At 42.6% G+C, this 14,845-nt stretch overlaps 1 protein-coding gene across 2 annotated transcripts in view; it reads left to right on the top strand.

Annotated features, from left to right (window-relative positions):
- The window catches only part of HEATR5A (HEAT repeat containing 5A), a 277,280-nt gene that overhangs the window by 200,654 nt on the left and 61,781 nt on the right, over positions 1 to 14,845 (top strand). For both annotated transcript variants that reach the window (XM_082275260.1, XM_082275261.1), the window contains 7 exons: positions 5,045 to 5,183; positions 6,915 to 7,094; positions 7,226 to 7,462; positions 10,296 to 10,477; positions 10,867 to 10,935; positions 11,361 to 11,537; positions 12,456 to 12,636. In XM_082275260.1, the coding sequence (XP_082131386.1) occupies positions 5,045 to 5,183; positions 6,915 to 7,094; positions 7,226 to 7,462; positions 10,296 to 10,477; positions 10,867 to 10,935; positions 11,361 to 11,537; positions 12,456 to 12,636 (1,165 nt within the window). The remainder of the gene's footprint in view (positions 1 to 5,044; positions 5,184 to 6,914; positions 7,095 to 7,225; positions 7,463 to 10,295; positions 10,478 to 10,866; positions 10,936 to 11,360; positions 11,538 to 12,455; positions 12,637 to 14,845) is intronic.

Here is a 14,845-nt window from a genome sequence, read left to right on the forward strand (position 1 = left end):
TAGTGTATGGGGGAGGGAGGGGATCGTAGTGTATGGGGGAGGGAGGGGATCGTAGTGTATGGGGGAGGGAGGGGATCGTAGTGTATGGGGGAGGGAGGGGATTGTAGTGTATGGAGGGGAGGGGATTGTAGTGTATGGGGGGATTGAACGATAAATGACGGGTTGGAGATTGGTGTGGGGGAGGGGAGATGTGAGGGCAGGAAATCAGAGAGGAGGGGAGCTCCTCACACACACAGAACAGTGGATCATTTAATAGGAAAAGACACCCAAATACACCACCACCTCCCTCCCGGGAAAATTGCTGTCAAGCAAAGGTGCTGGAGACCCCAAAATTGTACCGCAGGTGGCCAAGACACTCCCCTACAGCTGAGAAAAATTTTGGGGTTCGGGGATGTAAGGGCGCGGAGCAGTGACCCCGAGAACCGGGCCGTGACCTAACCGCGAGGTGACCAGGTTTAACATTGGAGTCTATGGCGGGGGGAGGCCCGGTTCTCGGGGTCACTGTTCCGCGCCCTTTCATCCCCGAACCCCGAAATTTTTCTCAGCTGTAGGGGAGTGTCTTGGCCACCTGGGGTACAATTGTGGGGTCTCCAGCACCTTTGGTTCGTCCGTGACAGCAATTTTCCCGCGGCGGTATTCTCTGCGTCCCAACGGCTGTTCGTTCAGCACATGCGCAGTAGTGCAATATCACGGACACACGGAAAGCAGACGCAGGGACACATGCGTTTTATACAGTATAGCGAAGGTTCTTTATTTAAATGGTAAATGAGTTAATAACAATAACATGACAACACAGAAGCAGTTCTGCAGAAATTATTTATTTCTTTTGCATATTAAGTTGACAATGAGTATTTAATATAAATTGAAATGCCTCCGTGTGTGTGTGTTGTGTATAATGTAAACTGTGAAGGCTTGATTATCTTCCAATCAACTGACTTCTAATACTGATCTTTGTTGTAGTGGGTATGTAGCCTTGTTCTAATGACAATTGTCTCTCTGGTACACCTTGTGAGGCAGAGTAGATTCAGCATATTTCTTTTGCCAGCCTACCAAAGCAGAGCAGGTACTCCTAAACATTGGCATCGGTGGCATAACTAGGTAATGGCACTCTAGCCCCACCAACTTATGCGGTTTTAAAACTCATTTTGAATATAGTTTATCCTCTTGACCTTATCAAGATAGTTCTGCATACATTCTCTTCTCTCAAAGTGTGGCTTCTTTGTTTTTGTGTTATTAACTTTTCCAGACATCTTTAGATCAGTCATATTACCCTATAAAGTCCTCTTTCACTTTGCCTCTTCTGGTGGTGGGTTGTCCTCAACCACGCGGGGAGCTATGCTGATATAATGACATCAGTGCCGCTCTCTGCATCATTATATGCTCTCTCGCTCCTCATAGCTGGTGCTGTCACTAAAGGGCAGAGAAAATAAGAGAGTGGGGGGGGGGGGGCGCAGAGCCCCACTTTGTGTGTTGTATTGACATACAGAGCAGGGCTCGGGGGTGAGCACGCACAAGTGCCCCCCATAGCAAACGGCTTGCTGCGGGCACACGTGGTGGGGGCACTCTGCAGGCACAAAGCAGGTAAGTATAACGTGTGTTATTTTAATTTAAAAAAAAAAGTGAAGTTTCTCCTTAAGCACTGGGGAATTATTTAAAGGAAATATATAACGCCCAGGGCTGGGCTGGTCTTTAGGCATCTGTGTATGTGTCATTCTTCTAAAGTCCACCTCAAGCTTAGGTTTTTGAAAATGCCAGTCCTTGGCGATTCCTTATCCAGGTCCACTGGGTTTAGGTTGTCTCAGATTTCCCTTAATATTTGGTAAAGATAAATCGCTGGATTTATATTATGTTTATCCGGATATGCTGAGATATTGTAAATGCTTTCAAACCTTAAAAAAACACTTAATATCTGCTTGTCACAAACTGAAACCTGCCATGCATTTTCATCAGCTAAAATTGTGTACATTGTAGACTTTTAACTTACTATTGCCTCGTTTCCACTGAGCGGAATGGTTCAGGTCGGTTTACACCAAATGAGGTGTTTGTTTTGCTCTTTCATTTGACGTGAGCATTGAAGTTTTCCTGTCCGCCAATCAGTGGAATCTATCGTGTGACACCAGTAGCTCCGCCTTAACCGTACCGTTCCATTTCCTATGGCCCTACATCTGAAGCAGGACCAGGAATGGTGCGGTTTGGGTGGGTTGTATGGGCCACTTTCACAATGGAAACACTTAAATTAGCGTACCGTACCGAACTGACCCGAACCGATCCCCTCAGTGGAAACGAGGCATATGTGATTCACATCCTTATAGAAAAATGTGAATATCATAGCCATGCTTTGTCAGCTCTAAAACTGTAATATCAATGTCTAAGGCAACCTTTTTTAACCTTTTTTACGTTAGAGGAGCCCTTGAAAAAAATTGTTGGTCTCTGAAACCCTTTCTAATATCAGTTATTTGGTGTTCAGTGGGAAAAACACTGCTTGCAATGGTGACCAGTGGAAAGAATGGTCCCCCTTACTGTGGTGGTCAGAAGGCCATCCTTACAAACCGCTGAAAATATATCGTACAGCTGGCTTTTCCAAATGCTGTTGGCTCCAGAACTATGCAGGCATCATCAAGTAGGAGGTCGGCCACAGCTCAAGAAACCCATAGCAACCTCTGAAGGAACCAAAGGGTTCGATGGAAGCTTGGTTGAGAATAGCAGATCTAAGACAACAATAGGATAAGAAGTCTTTCCTGCAGATGTCCATTTTAGCAGGTACAATTTATGACAGCTGTCCCTTTGTTATAGTCCTTGCTCTACCCATGGGCAGTTTTTCCTTGCTCAAATAAAAACTCTATAGGATATGGACATTTTTTTTTTACTTTGAATATTAACATGTTCTCTTGCTGTTTTCATCTTAGCAGGAACCTTGTCTCCACTCAGTTTGCTTTTTGGCATCACCTCTGGTAATTAGTGTCATTAGAAACAGAACTGGAAATAACAAATTTTACTTTTTGATTATTGATATTAAGGAAGAGTTGTGGTAGGTCTGTTTCACATCCCACTTCCTGCCTCTTCAATAGGATCAAATGTTAAGTTACTGGTTATTCCTTTTCTAGCTCATCTTCCCTAATCGAACACTTGCGTTTTTAATGTAATTGGTGTTTAACATATAACTCCTGTTGTTTGAAAGGTTTTCTTCAAATATCGGAATTTAATTTATTTTGTAGCTGTCTTCTTTTTAGTGCATTTTACTTCTTCATTTGCATTTTCTCTGGTCTTCTCTGGTCAAATTTATTGTAAATTACTATTGTATCCAGGGAAATTAAGTTCACAACAGATTATTATATGGAATGAATTGCTGCTTGATTTTTTGTCTGCATCAGTGTCCTCGCATATTGTTTTACAATGGTAAAAACGGCCGTATACAGCAGAGGAAGGTCAGATATGAAAGCGCAATCTGTCTTACAAAGTGTTTGGCTTAAAAAAGAATACCAGAGTCCTGCAGTCATTCATATTTTGGCTATGCAGCTGAGGATGCTTTTGACTTGTCATGTAGAAGTTGACAAGAATCGGGCGAGGCTTTCTAACCGAATACTTGTTTTATTTTCTCTGTAATTTGTAGCCAAGGATTGTTTTAGGCTGCCCAGAAGCAATGAGGGCACACCTTTATCACTCTGTGCAGTGCTAATTCCCCCCACTGCCTGGGCTTCCCTTTGTGTTGCAACCCCTGCAGTGCTGCTGGCTTCCCTTCTCTCCTCTCCCCCCAGCTGCTGCGGGGGTTGTTTCAGAATGGAGAGCAAAGGAAGGGGCTAATCAATGTTATTTACTGGCCCCTTTGTTTTCTAAATTACCAAACTCACCGTGTCCATTCATAACTGAAGCATTGTAAACTGTTTACTATGCTTCAATTTGTGAATGAACAGGAAGCCGCTCAGCACAGAGCATTCATTTGATTGAACTGGATGGACTTGTGTCTTTTTGCAACCAGACTATCTATGTGACTGTGTGGCTTCACAGAGCCTTGACTGTCCAGTGCAGCTGAGGCTGCAGAGAAAGGCATGTGTGTTTGAACTTTGAAGTGCACACCCTAATGCAATAGGCTGTGCACACCTATTCTAACAATACTCTAGCAAACATTTAATCCAATGATTAGCTGAGCTCTTTTTGATTTTGCCATAACGATGGTATATTGCATTATCTGAAAGATTCAGCTTTTGAAGCAAACTCTGAGATCTTCCAGACTAGCTCACTGGGTAGCCACATATATGGTTGAGGTTACCATTTCTTGTTTGTGCTATTTAATGTCTGCATATGGCTAAAGTCAGACAGAGGTCAGGGACTTTTTTCAACCCATACACAGCCTAAGACCTCACTAGCTTAAAACATGTTTGACTTCAGGGCTGTTCGGTAACCAAATAAAGACCAAATCCCAAAAGTTACTTTTTCTGTAGGGTACATTTACTAACCATTGTAGAAAAAGTAGAATTACAGTGTTACAAATCAGTAACAATCTGTATAGTAATGCAACTGTTAGTGAACATTAGGAATTGATTTATTTATTTCAGGTGCTTATATAGCGCTGTCAATTTACGCAGCGCTTTACATATACATTGCACATTAACATCAGTCCCTGACCTCAAGGAGCTTACAATCTAAGGTCCCTAACTCACATTCATACATACATAGTAGGGGCGATTTTTTTTTTTTTTTAATGAGCTCACAGCTGGGAGAATAAGCTAACAAAATGGAGAAGCAAATGGTTTACATGTTACTGTATTTTATAGATCTTTTGGCCAATATCTCCTAATATTTTTGCCTTTGAATGTTACCACACTAGATATTTTTTATTGAAATGCTGATATTTGAATATGTATTCTCCCGAAAAATTTGAATACACAAATAAAAGCTGATTTATTTATCAATATTTATATTACTCTTATGCTCAGCTGACTTTGCTAGGAATGTATTGAAGGCTTCTGGTTCCTGGATATGTTATGGCTTCCTGTTGCTGTTTGGTATTGTATGTTCCGCCTGTCATGTGTACAATATCCCTCAGGTTCACCTGTGCAGCCCTCACTTGATCCTACGTCGAGCAGTCTTGGCATGTTTAAGGCAACTTGCACAACGGGAAGCAGCAGAAGTATCAGAACATGCAATGACAATGGCCAAAGATGGGCAAGAGAGTCTTAAAATGGGTGAGCCTACTTTTGGTTTTATCAAATTATCAGCTTTGAATAAATTGTCATTGGCACACCCAGAGAACTGTACTCCAAACAATTATTTTATTTTGGGTAGAGAGGGGAAAGGCATTGATCCTCCAGCTAGACCTTGCACTTTACAGTACTGTGTTGGAGAGCTCCTCTCCACTTCTTTTTTCCTTCACCCACTAGAAGATCCTCTATAAGAATTTTGGAATTGAGAGCTTGGCTAAAAATCAAAACTTGGCATTTCACATGCAAGCAGCTGGTGAAAAGAGATTTCTTTGGCTGATAATTCCATTCAAGGTTGATGAGTAATAACCATAGAAAAAAAATTCACACTATTTCATTTAACTTTTTACACCATCATTGTTGTATATGTTGATGTTTTCGATGTTTCCAAGACCTGAAATTCTTTCTCAACACGTTTCATGAACAATGTTCACTTCTTCAGGAGAAGATTAGCATTGTATCTACAAGAACAAACAAGTTACAATATAGCCTTAACATAGCTGAAAATTGCATTAAAAGTTAAGAGTATTCTATACCTGGAATGCTACTTAGCAAATATAAAAACACTACTATTTTGTGGGCATCTAACCAGTCCCCAAGATACAGAGGCAGCGAAAGCATGGAGAAGTCACAGCGAACATCTCACAAAGGGGGGACAATCTATCCACACTTATACAATAGTAAAGAAAAATTACATTTGTTTGATTTTCTAATGATTAGTAAGGTCAATCGTTTTCAACCATATTGACAAGACAATTTGTTTAATTGTTCGAAATTCCATTCAAGTAGCAGGTCTTTTGCAGGCTTTTAAACTAAAGTAGTTGGCTTAATTATGTCAAAATCCTGTAACGTGACCTTACACTGGATCCCCCCGGTCCCACTGTACCAGATTGCCATGATCCCACTCTCAGACACTGAAAAGCTGCTTCACAGGTCTGTGGATTTGAAATCCTGGCGACTTTCTCTCCTTGCAGTGCTGACAGTATGGGCTAGACAGCTTTTGTTTGGTCAGCGCTGTCACATGGACATGTCACAAGAATCCCTGTAATCTGTACTGGTTAAGCAATACAGACACGAGATTAAGTCGCAGGGATTTTACATCCCTGGATCTTTAAAGTGGTTTTTCGGTGTCTGGCGGGGGGGGGGGGGGGGATGTGAGAATGAGTAGGGGGTCCAGTATAATGTCTCCTTACAGATTTTCTATAAAGGTGAACTTACGATTTAGGCATATATCCAAATGTCTTAGGTTTATGTAAATCTATAGGATTGGGTAATCATAGGCAGGCTGCATTTGCACATGTGATGCTGAACCTCCATGAGTGAAAGAACTGAAATCCAATGAACGAAAGGGGCAGGGCCAGGGACAGTAAGACTGGGGAGGAGCGAGCTAGATAATGCTGGCAAAAGAAGGCAGGCTCTACTGCATACTGTAAAAAGCTTTGTGTGTGCAGTGAAATCAGAATAAGGAATTTCAGTACAGCAGTGGTGCCTATACAACTGTGCAAGGCTCAAAGTAAGGTTGAAGCTCCGCTAAGGTAAGACCTGAGAGGACTAATATTCCTTCTTAGGCTAACAAACAAAGTCTGCACAGGACAGCTCATTATTTCAGACATGATTGCACTAGTTGAATAAATATAACAGAACTATTTCAATGATGTATTGGTATGATTTTAATGACTACTGTATTTGACTTTCTGCCGTTCTTCCCATGACCAGATGTAAACATGCGGGAACTTGGCTTGGAAGGAGTTTTGCTGAGTCTCCTGGACAGGGAGAGTGATCGGCAGCTTCTGCGAGATGTAAAGGAAACCTTGTTACACATGCAGAGCTGTACAGGCCTGAGTCGGCTACCTTTCTGGCTGCGCCTACATAAAGACATTCTTTCTGCCTCTGCGGGTAGGTGTACAAAAGATCACTGTTATGTTTTAATAGTTATGAATCCACTCACAAGCTAATATGAAAAGTTCATTTCCAGCAATTTGTAGTTGTACCTTATTTTATTCTTCCTGGTCTTTGTCTTTTTCCAGATTTTGCAGCAGTGGCTTCCGTTGACACCACGCAAGAAGATGATAGTGAACATTGCTCAGATGCAGTCCTCACATCTCAAAAGGAGGAGACCTCTGCCCTCGCGGTTAGCCCTCGCTGGCACACAAGAGTGTTTTCTATGGAATGTGTATGCTTGTTGATGTCACAGTGTGAAGATGAGGGAGGGGCCCACTTTAACATGGTGCAGGCTCAGGAGCGGAAGCACAAAGAACCTGATCGTAAGCTGTGGCTTGGGATTCCTGGGGATATTGTGCATTGTTGTATTTGGAAGGCAATATCACACTTTCATGTTTGTTTTTTTTTTATTATAAAACATTCTAGCATAAAGCATTGGCTTAATCATCACTTAACCCTTATTTCCTGTTCTTTGCAGCTTACTCTACAGGGCACTACTAAATATTTACATTCTTTTTCTAGCTATAATTATACATTTTTATAAATATGTTTGAATTATTTATTTTACCTGTGTGCTGGAATTCCACTTTGTATTTTTGTATTGGAGCAGGGAGGACCGACTCAAAATGGCATGCAGGCAGCATTGTCACCAATTGGCAATTATAATGGAGGATTTTAGTGCTTAGATAATTTGTTCAATGATAGACAGATATTTCTCTTCCTGTCAGTCTTGGTCATGGAATGTACATACATGGACAGCCTAGTAGGACACAAGCATTGTTTATCACTGTTGAGCAAAAGGCTCAACCTACATATATAATGTTACTGCCCCATTTTTAAAGTAATTGTAAACGATCACCTTATAAAACAATCCATTCAGTTTAAAATAGCAATGAAAGGCAAAACCTTTTTGTATAGATATAAAGAAACATTATAATTACCTTTTTTTCTTTTAAATAAGTAATTACATTTTCTCTGTTCTCAGCTACATAAGAGCTAGGAGGAGGAGAAGCAGCAGTACACTGAGCATGCCATTGAATAGCTGTGCAGCGGGGTCGGGGTTGTCAGGCTATGTCTGATCATTGGAGAAGAGATCCCAGCATAGCTGGAGAATTGACCACGATGTTCTCTCCTGCCTAGTGTGGTCAGTTTTTATTATGAAGGTAGAGTGACTAGCAGGATCACCAGGGATTTCACATAGAGAAAGCAATACAAAGAGAGCATGATACTTTCTCATACAAGTACATGGTACAGCAGGCACAGATCAGGTATAAAGTGCTGGGGTAACAAACACTTTAAATTCAGTAAGGTATACACAAATGTTTTTAAAAAAATCTATTGATAACATGTAATATTGATAACATTGTAAATATTTTATTATATCTTGCCAACACTGAACACTGACAACACTGAAGAAATGACAATTTGCTACAATGTAAAGTAGTGAGTGTACAGCTTGTATAACAGTGTAAATTTGCTGTCTCCTCAAAATAACTCAACACACAGCCATTAATGTCTAAACCGCTGACAACAAAAGTGAGTACACTCCCTAGGTGAAAATGTCCAAATTGGGTCCAATTAGCCATTTTCCCCTCCCCGGTGTCATGTGACTCGTTAGTGTTACAAGGTCTCAGATGTGAACGGGGAGCAGGTGTGGTAAATTTGGTGTTATCGCTCTCACTCTCTCATACTGGGCACTGGAAATTCAACATGGTACCTCATAGCAAAGAGCTCTCTGAGGATAAAAAAAAAATAAATTGTTGCTCTACATAAAGATGGCCTAGGCTATAAGAAGATTGCCAAGACCCTGAAACTGAGCTGCAGCATGGTGGCCAAGACATTACAGCGGTTTAACAGGACAGGTTCCGCTCAGAACAGACCTCACCATGGTTGACCATGGAAGTTGGAGTGCACCTGCTCAATGTCATATGCAGAGGTTGTCTTTGGGAAATAGACGTACAAGTGCTGCCAGCATTGCTGCAGAGGTTGAAGGGGTGGGAGGGGGGTCAACCTGTCAGTGCTCAGACCATACGCCGCACACTGCATCCAATTGGTCTGCATTGATGTCGTCCCAGAAGAAAGCCTCTTCTAAAGATGATGTACAAGAAAGCCCACAAACAGTTTGCTGAAAACAAGCAGACTTAGGACATGGATTACTGGAACCATGTCCTGTGGTCTGATGAGACCAAGATAAACTTATTTGGTTCAGATGGTGTCAAGCATGTGTGGTGGCAACCAGGTGAGGAGTTCAGACCAGTGTGTCTTGCCTACAGTCGAGCATGATGGTGTCATGGTCTGAGACTACATGAGTGCTGCCTGCACTGGGGGAGCTACAGTTCATTGAGGGAACCATGAATCCCAACATGTACTGTGACATACTGAAGCAAAGCATGATCCCCTCCCTTCAGCGACTGGGACGCAGGGCAGTATTCCAACATGATAATGACACCAAACACACCTCCAAGACGACCACTGCTTTGCTAAAGAAGCTGAGGGTAAAGGTGATGGCCAAGCATGTCTCCAGACCTAAACCCTATTAAGCATCTGTAGGGCATCCTCAAACGGAAGGTGGAGGAGCGTAAGGTTTTGAACATCCACCAGCTCTGTGATGTCATAATGGAGGAGTGGAAGAGGACTCCAGTGGCAACCTGTGAAGCTCTGGTGAACTCCATGCCCAAGAGGGTTAAGGCAGTGCTGAAAAAAAATGGTGGTCACACAAAACATTGACACTTTGGGCCCAATTTCGAAATTTTCACTTAGGGGTGTACTCACCTTTTTTGCCAGCGGTTTAGACATTAATGGCTGCGTGTTGAGTTATTTTGAGGGGACAGCAAATTTACACTGTTATAAAAGCTTGTACAGTCACTACTTTACATTGTAGCAAAGTTTAATTTCTTCAGTGTTGTCATATGAAAAGATAAAATATAATATTTACAAAAATAGTGATGTAGGGGTGTACTCACTTTTATGAGATACTGTACATTCAAAAAAACATTTCTTCTATAGTAGCACCTTGGTAAAAGTAAATGTATTGAGAAATGACACTGCAGAGAAATACAAAATTCTTCCCAGGTTGCTAGGTAATTCTGTAATATTGCAGGTTTTTATCACTTAGACAAATTGACCTATTTTCTGTTATGTATTCACATTTCTCAGGAGATTTCCTGGTGCTTCATCTTCAAGATCTGATTCGCATGTCCTTCATGGCTGCCACAGATCACAGTGAAGAGCTGCGTTTGGTGGGGCTGCAGGCCTTGTTACAAGTTATACATCAGTTTTCTGCTGTGCCGGAGCCGGAATTCCCTGGACATGTTATACTGGAGCAGTACCAAGCCAATGTGAGTTCTTAGAAGGCATAGAGATGTGTGGATATGTGATTGAGCCAAACTAGTAATATTCTCCTGTAATAAAAGTGAAACTGCAAGGGGAGATTTTCCATGATTTTTAGGCAGTGGAGTTTGTCACTGGATTAGTTCAGTGCTTTGTGACATCTTGCCATACTACGTAATTGAGCAAATCCAGTTTTCTCGCTGCACATTTTTCCAGGTGTAATAAACAAATTTCCTACTAACATTAAACATGGACCTGGTAGCCAATAAACCCACTAGTCCTGACCTGCAGTCCCTTCACACAACTGCCAAACAAATATCAAATGCTTTGTGTATACTACAGCTTGGAAAAGGGAGCTTCTACTTTAATGGTCCTGATTTTGTATTTGTTCCTACAGGTGTTAGCAGCTGTTAGACCAGCATTTAACACGGATACTCCACCTGATGTTACTGCCAGAGCCTGCCAGGTGACTACTTCCATCTCTTTTTCTACCATAGTACCAGGTTACACTTGCTGTTGAGGGCAGTAAAAGCACAACCACCCCCCCCCCCCCTTAGAGTGCATAGGCAGTGCCTGCTACAATTTGCATTGCAACAACAGCAGGAATTCTACCCCCTGTTGCATTGGTCGGGCAATACCACCTGCCAAACGCAACTGATTTTTAGTGAATGGTGATGCACTACAGCCGCCTCACAACTGTGTGAAGTGCATTTTTGTCCAGCTGAGTTGCTACTTTGCTTAGTAACTTCTCTTCGTATTGTGTTGGATGACTGTCCTCAACCAACAGATGTGCTGTTTTTTGGTGGTAATATAAGTTAGGCCCTCTTAAATAAAATGTGTAAAATGTGTTTGTCATTTATAAAGTAACTGTCTTTGTAATTTCTGATAAAGGTGTGCAGTGCATGGATGGCCGGTGAAGTTGTGAAGGAGCCATCAGACCTACACAGAGTTCAACAGCTCCTCTTGTCTTCTCTGAGTAGAGTGCAGGTGACAAAAGAAACTTCTAGTGTATACAGCGAGAGCACTACTACTATGGAGACTTTGGCTGTGCTGAAAGCTTGGGCAGAGGTAAATGGAGCACATCATGGATTGATCAAAGGAAACTCGTCACAAACAATGCATTAGGAAAATATGAATTTCCACACTTAAATTCATAGTTTTTTTGCAGAGGCTCTGTTTCAAAAATCAGTAAGATTTCCAGGAAAATAAATAAGACTGTTATTTAACAATTTTATGAAATCTGCTTTCCTGTATCTGCTGTCAGCTTTGAGCTTGGGCAATACAGTTCTTAGCTTTACCTACAGACGTTTTGTGCACAGTAAGAGCACTGAATGAACTTTCTTAAAAGAAATTATGCTACATACATGCAAATTTGCATCAGATGAACATGCATGCCTATGCTTTGGGGGGGGAGTTCTTGGTAGACATCTGTCTCACTGAATTCCCTTGAATACAAAACCTTTGTGATAGGCTGTAAAAATCCAATCCAGCTGATCTACTGTTTGTAAGAAAGCAACGGTGGAAGATATCTTTTATGGCTTAGGATGATCTATATACATTTGAATGTTCACCAGTCCAGCTGTTAACATCTTTGTCACAGACCTAGAGAGATGAAAGGAATAAGGCGTGTTTCTTAGAATACTACAAATGATCAGAATAGTGCAAAACCACAAAGCCTGCCATCTGCACTTGAGAAAGTACACATGTGGCACCATGCTTGCAGTTTGTGACAAGAGGGCCTCCCTCTGAATTGACAACTTTAGAGACCGAAAATACATATAAATCATAAGACAAATCATTATCGCTGCCATGCTAGGCTTCACTGTTAGTGTAAAGCACAGCTCCATTTTATTTAAGTTTTGGATTGACTGGAGAAAGGTTAAATCTTTTCCTTGAAGAAATGGGAGTGTATTGATTAGAACAGTCAATAAATAAACATAATCGTTTTTTCTTTTCAAGCAAAATAAGCAATATGTTTTTTAACAGATCTATATCGCTGCCATGGAGAGGAGGGCATCAAGCGTGTCTGAAGGAAATCCTACGGACAGTCTCCTTTCCTTGGTGCAAGCTGATATTTCCACTTTGAGCAAGCTATGGTTGTCTGCTCTGCAAGATCATGCACTACTTACCTTACCTGCAGAGTGCAGCCACCAGCTCCCCACACAAGGTAAGCCAACCTAGCTTCACTTCTAATACATCACTTACAACAATTTACTGTCTGCAACTATGCACACAGTTAAAAAATAGTGACCTAAAGATAAATGTTTCACTACGAAAAAAGTATAGTAGATTAAAACTCTGTGGCCCGTCTGTGAGGGGGATATACTTTAAAGGGGGAAGCCAAGTAGCTCATGTATTGACAAAGAGAATGCTGATTGAGAAGAAAGTGGTCTAAATTATTGAGCTCATTGCTGTGCTCCTTTTCCTTTCATTGCCAGTCACATGCTGAGGTGGGTCCAGAATGATGACCTAAGTTCAGCAGAAATGGGTTAAATGATGCTGGACAGCAGACTGAGCGCATTGTGTATTAGGAACAAAAGTACTGCAGGAAAGAGCTCTGGATTCACAGTGAATACGGCAACAAAAGTTGTTTTAACATTTTTATTGGTGCCTGTTTTATTATTTTTATTTTATTGGTGCCTGTTACTACTTCATCATTATGAATGGATGAAACCTTGTATTACTGGTAAAACAAAATGTCTGGACTAAATTTAGCTATACAATATACACTATATTGTCAAAAGTATTGGGATGCCTTCCTTTACACGCATGAACTTTAAAGTGGTTGTAAAGGCACAAGGATTTCTCTTTCGTTCATTGACGGACACATCTCTCCATTATTCAAAACCACAGGGTTACATTGCCCCCGACAGGAATAGGGCACTACGTAGAAAAGAGACTTGGCTATGCCTATGGGCAGACCTAGGTGATATACTTCCCCCTTGTCTGCTATAGGCCTTCAATTTGTTTCTGCCTAGTCAGGACTCAGGAGTAAGGACCTAGTCCCCTGCCAGGACCTCTAAACCTGGTACTTTTTTTTTTACTCACATTTTTTTTCTTTTTTTTTTTCTATTAAATCTCAACAACTGCCGGACTGGGCAACAGGCTGGATAATCTAGATCCAGTGGTTCCCCCCTGTCTGGCCAGCAAGTACACGCAGACCAGAGCTTCGCGCTGGGTTAGCTGCGACAGGCCCCTTCTTGGACTGGGGCGGCCAGCGAGTTAAACTTCTCATGGGGAAAATATGACTGGGCGCCTATAGTTCGTGTCCACTGTTACCCTGGCCGACTACCCCCCCCCACTTCGGTGGCGAGAAGGTTCTGTCTTGAGAGTGTTATTTGCATGTGCGCTGGATTGGTAAGTAGATGGCCCCTTCCCTCCTTTCCTGGACAGTGTGGTGCACGGGTACTCCCTGGGGTGGTCAGTGCCTCTGAGGTTCTCCTACCCCCCCCCCCCCCCGGCGAGGCCATGAGCTGGCATTTCTACATGCCCAGGAGTCTGTGTCCCCCTGCCATATGTACCTAGCGAGCGCACTGTCCCCCTCCACCCTCTGGGTTTTTTACTGTGGGGTGGTGTCCCTTGGGCTTGCCTACAGCTGCTGTAATGCCTGGAGAGTGGATGACTGCGGGTCTGCACTCCATGCGGTCGGCCCCACCTCTAATTTAGGCTGCGCACTGTGTGGGGCGGCCCCAGTGAGGGCGGCTGAAGCCACCGATCTCTGTTTGGGCATCCGCCCTCCCCTCTCTCACCTCAGTTGGTCCCAGCCCCCTCGGATTCGCAGGCACACAGCCTGGCGCCTGACAGTTTAGGCCGCGGTTTGCGGCTGTTAGGCCTGCCAGTGACGCCAATGGCTACTCCGGTTTCCTGACAAGTAGTCTTGTTATCCTGTTATCAGGAGAAGGAGCGGATAGGGTCCTGCAGCCGAAATATCGAGACCTCAAATGAAAGTGCAAGCAGCAAACTCACAGAACAACAAACATGTAAGGGACTCACGGTTAGGAGTAGGTCGGAAGCCAGACCCCAAGGGAGGGAAGTCCAGAAGGGAGGTCAAGAGCGAGCCAAGTTAGATAACCAGAGTCGGTAAAATCCAAAGCGGTGATCCGAAGAGTGGTCAGGGAAAGCAACAAAAATAGAACACTCTTCGGATCACCCCTTTGGATTGTACCGACTCTGGTTATCTAACTTGGCTCGCTCTTGACCCCCCTTCTGGACTTCCCTCCCTCGACAGACAAAACAGGAAGCAAAACCTATACTAAGGCACCAGCAGGAAGTGGAAGAGGGTATTTTTAGGTCACAAGAACGGGTAACTGACTACAGCTGGCCACAGGGTGGAGCAAGAGCCACATATCCAAAGGTAGAAGATAATGAGAAACTTG

The sequence above is a fragment of the Pelophylax lessonae genome (genome assembly GCF_965119305.1).
Source record: "Pelophylax lessonae genome assembly, chromosome: 13".
Taxonomy (NCBI): Eukaryota; Metazoa; Chordata; class Amphibia; order Anura; family Ranidae; genus Pelophylax; species Pelophylax lessonae.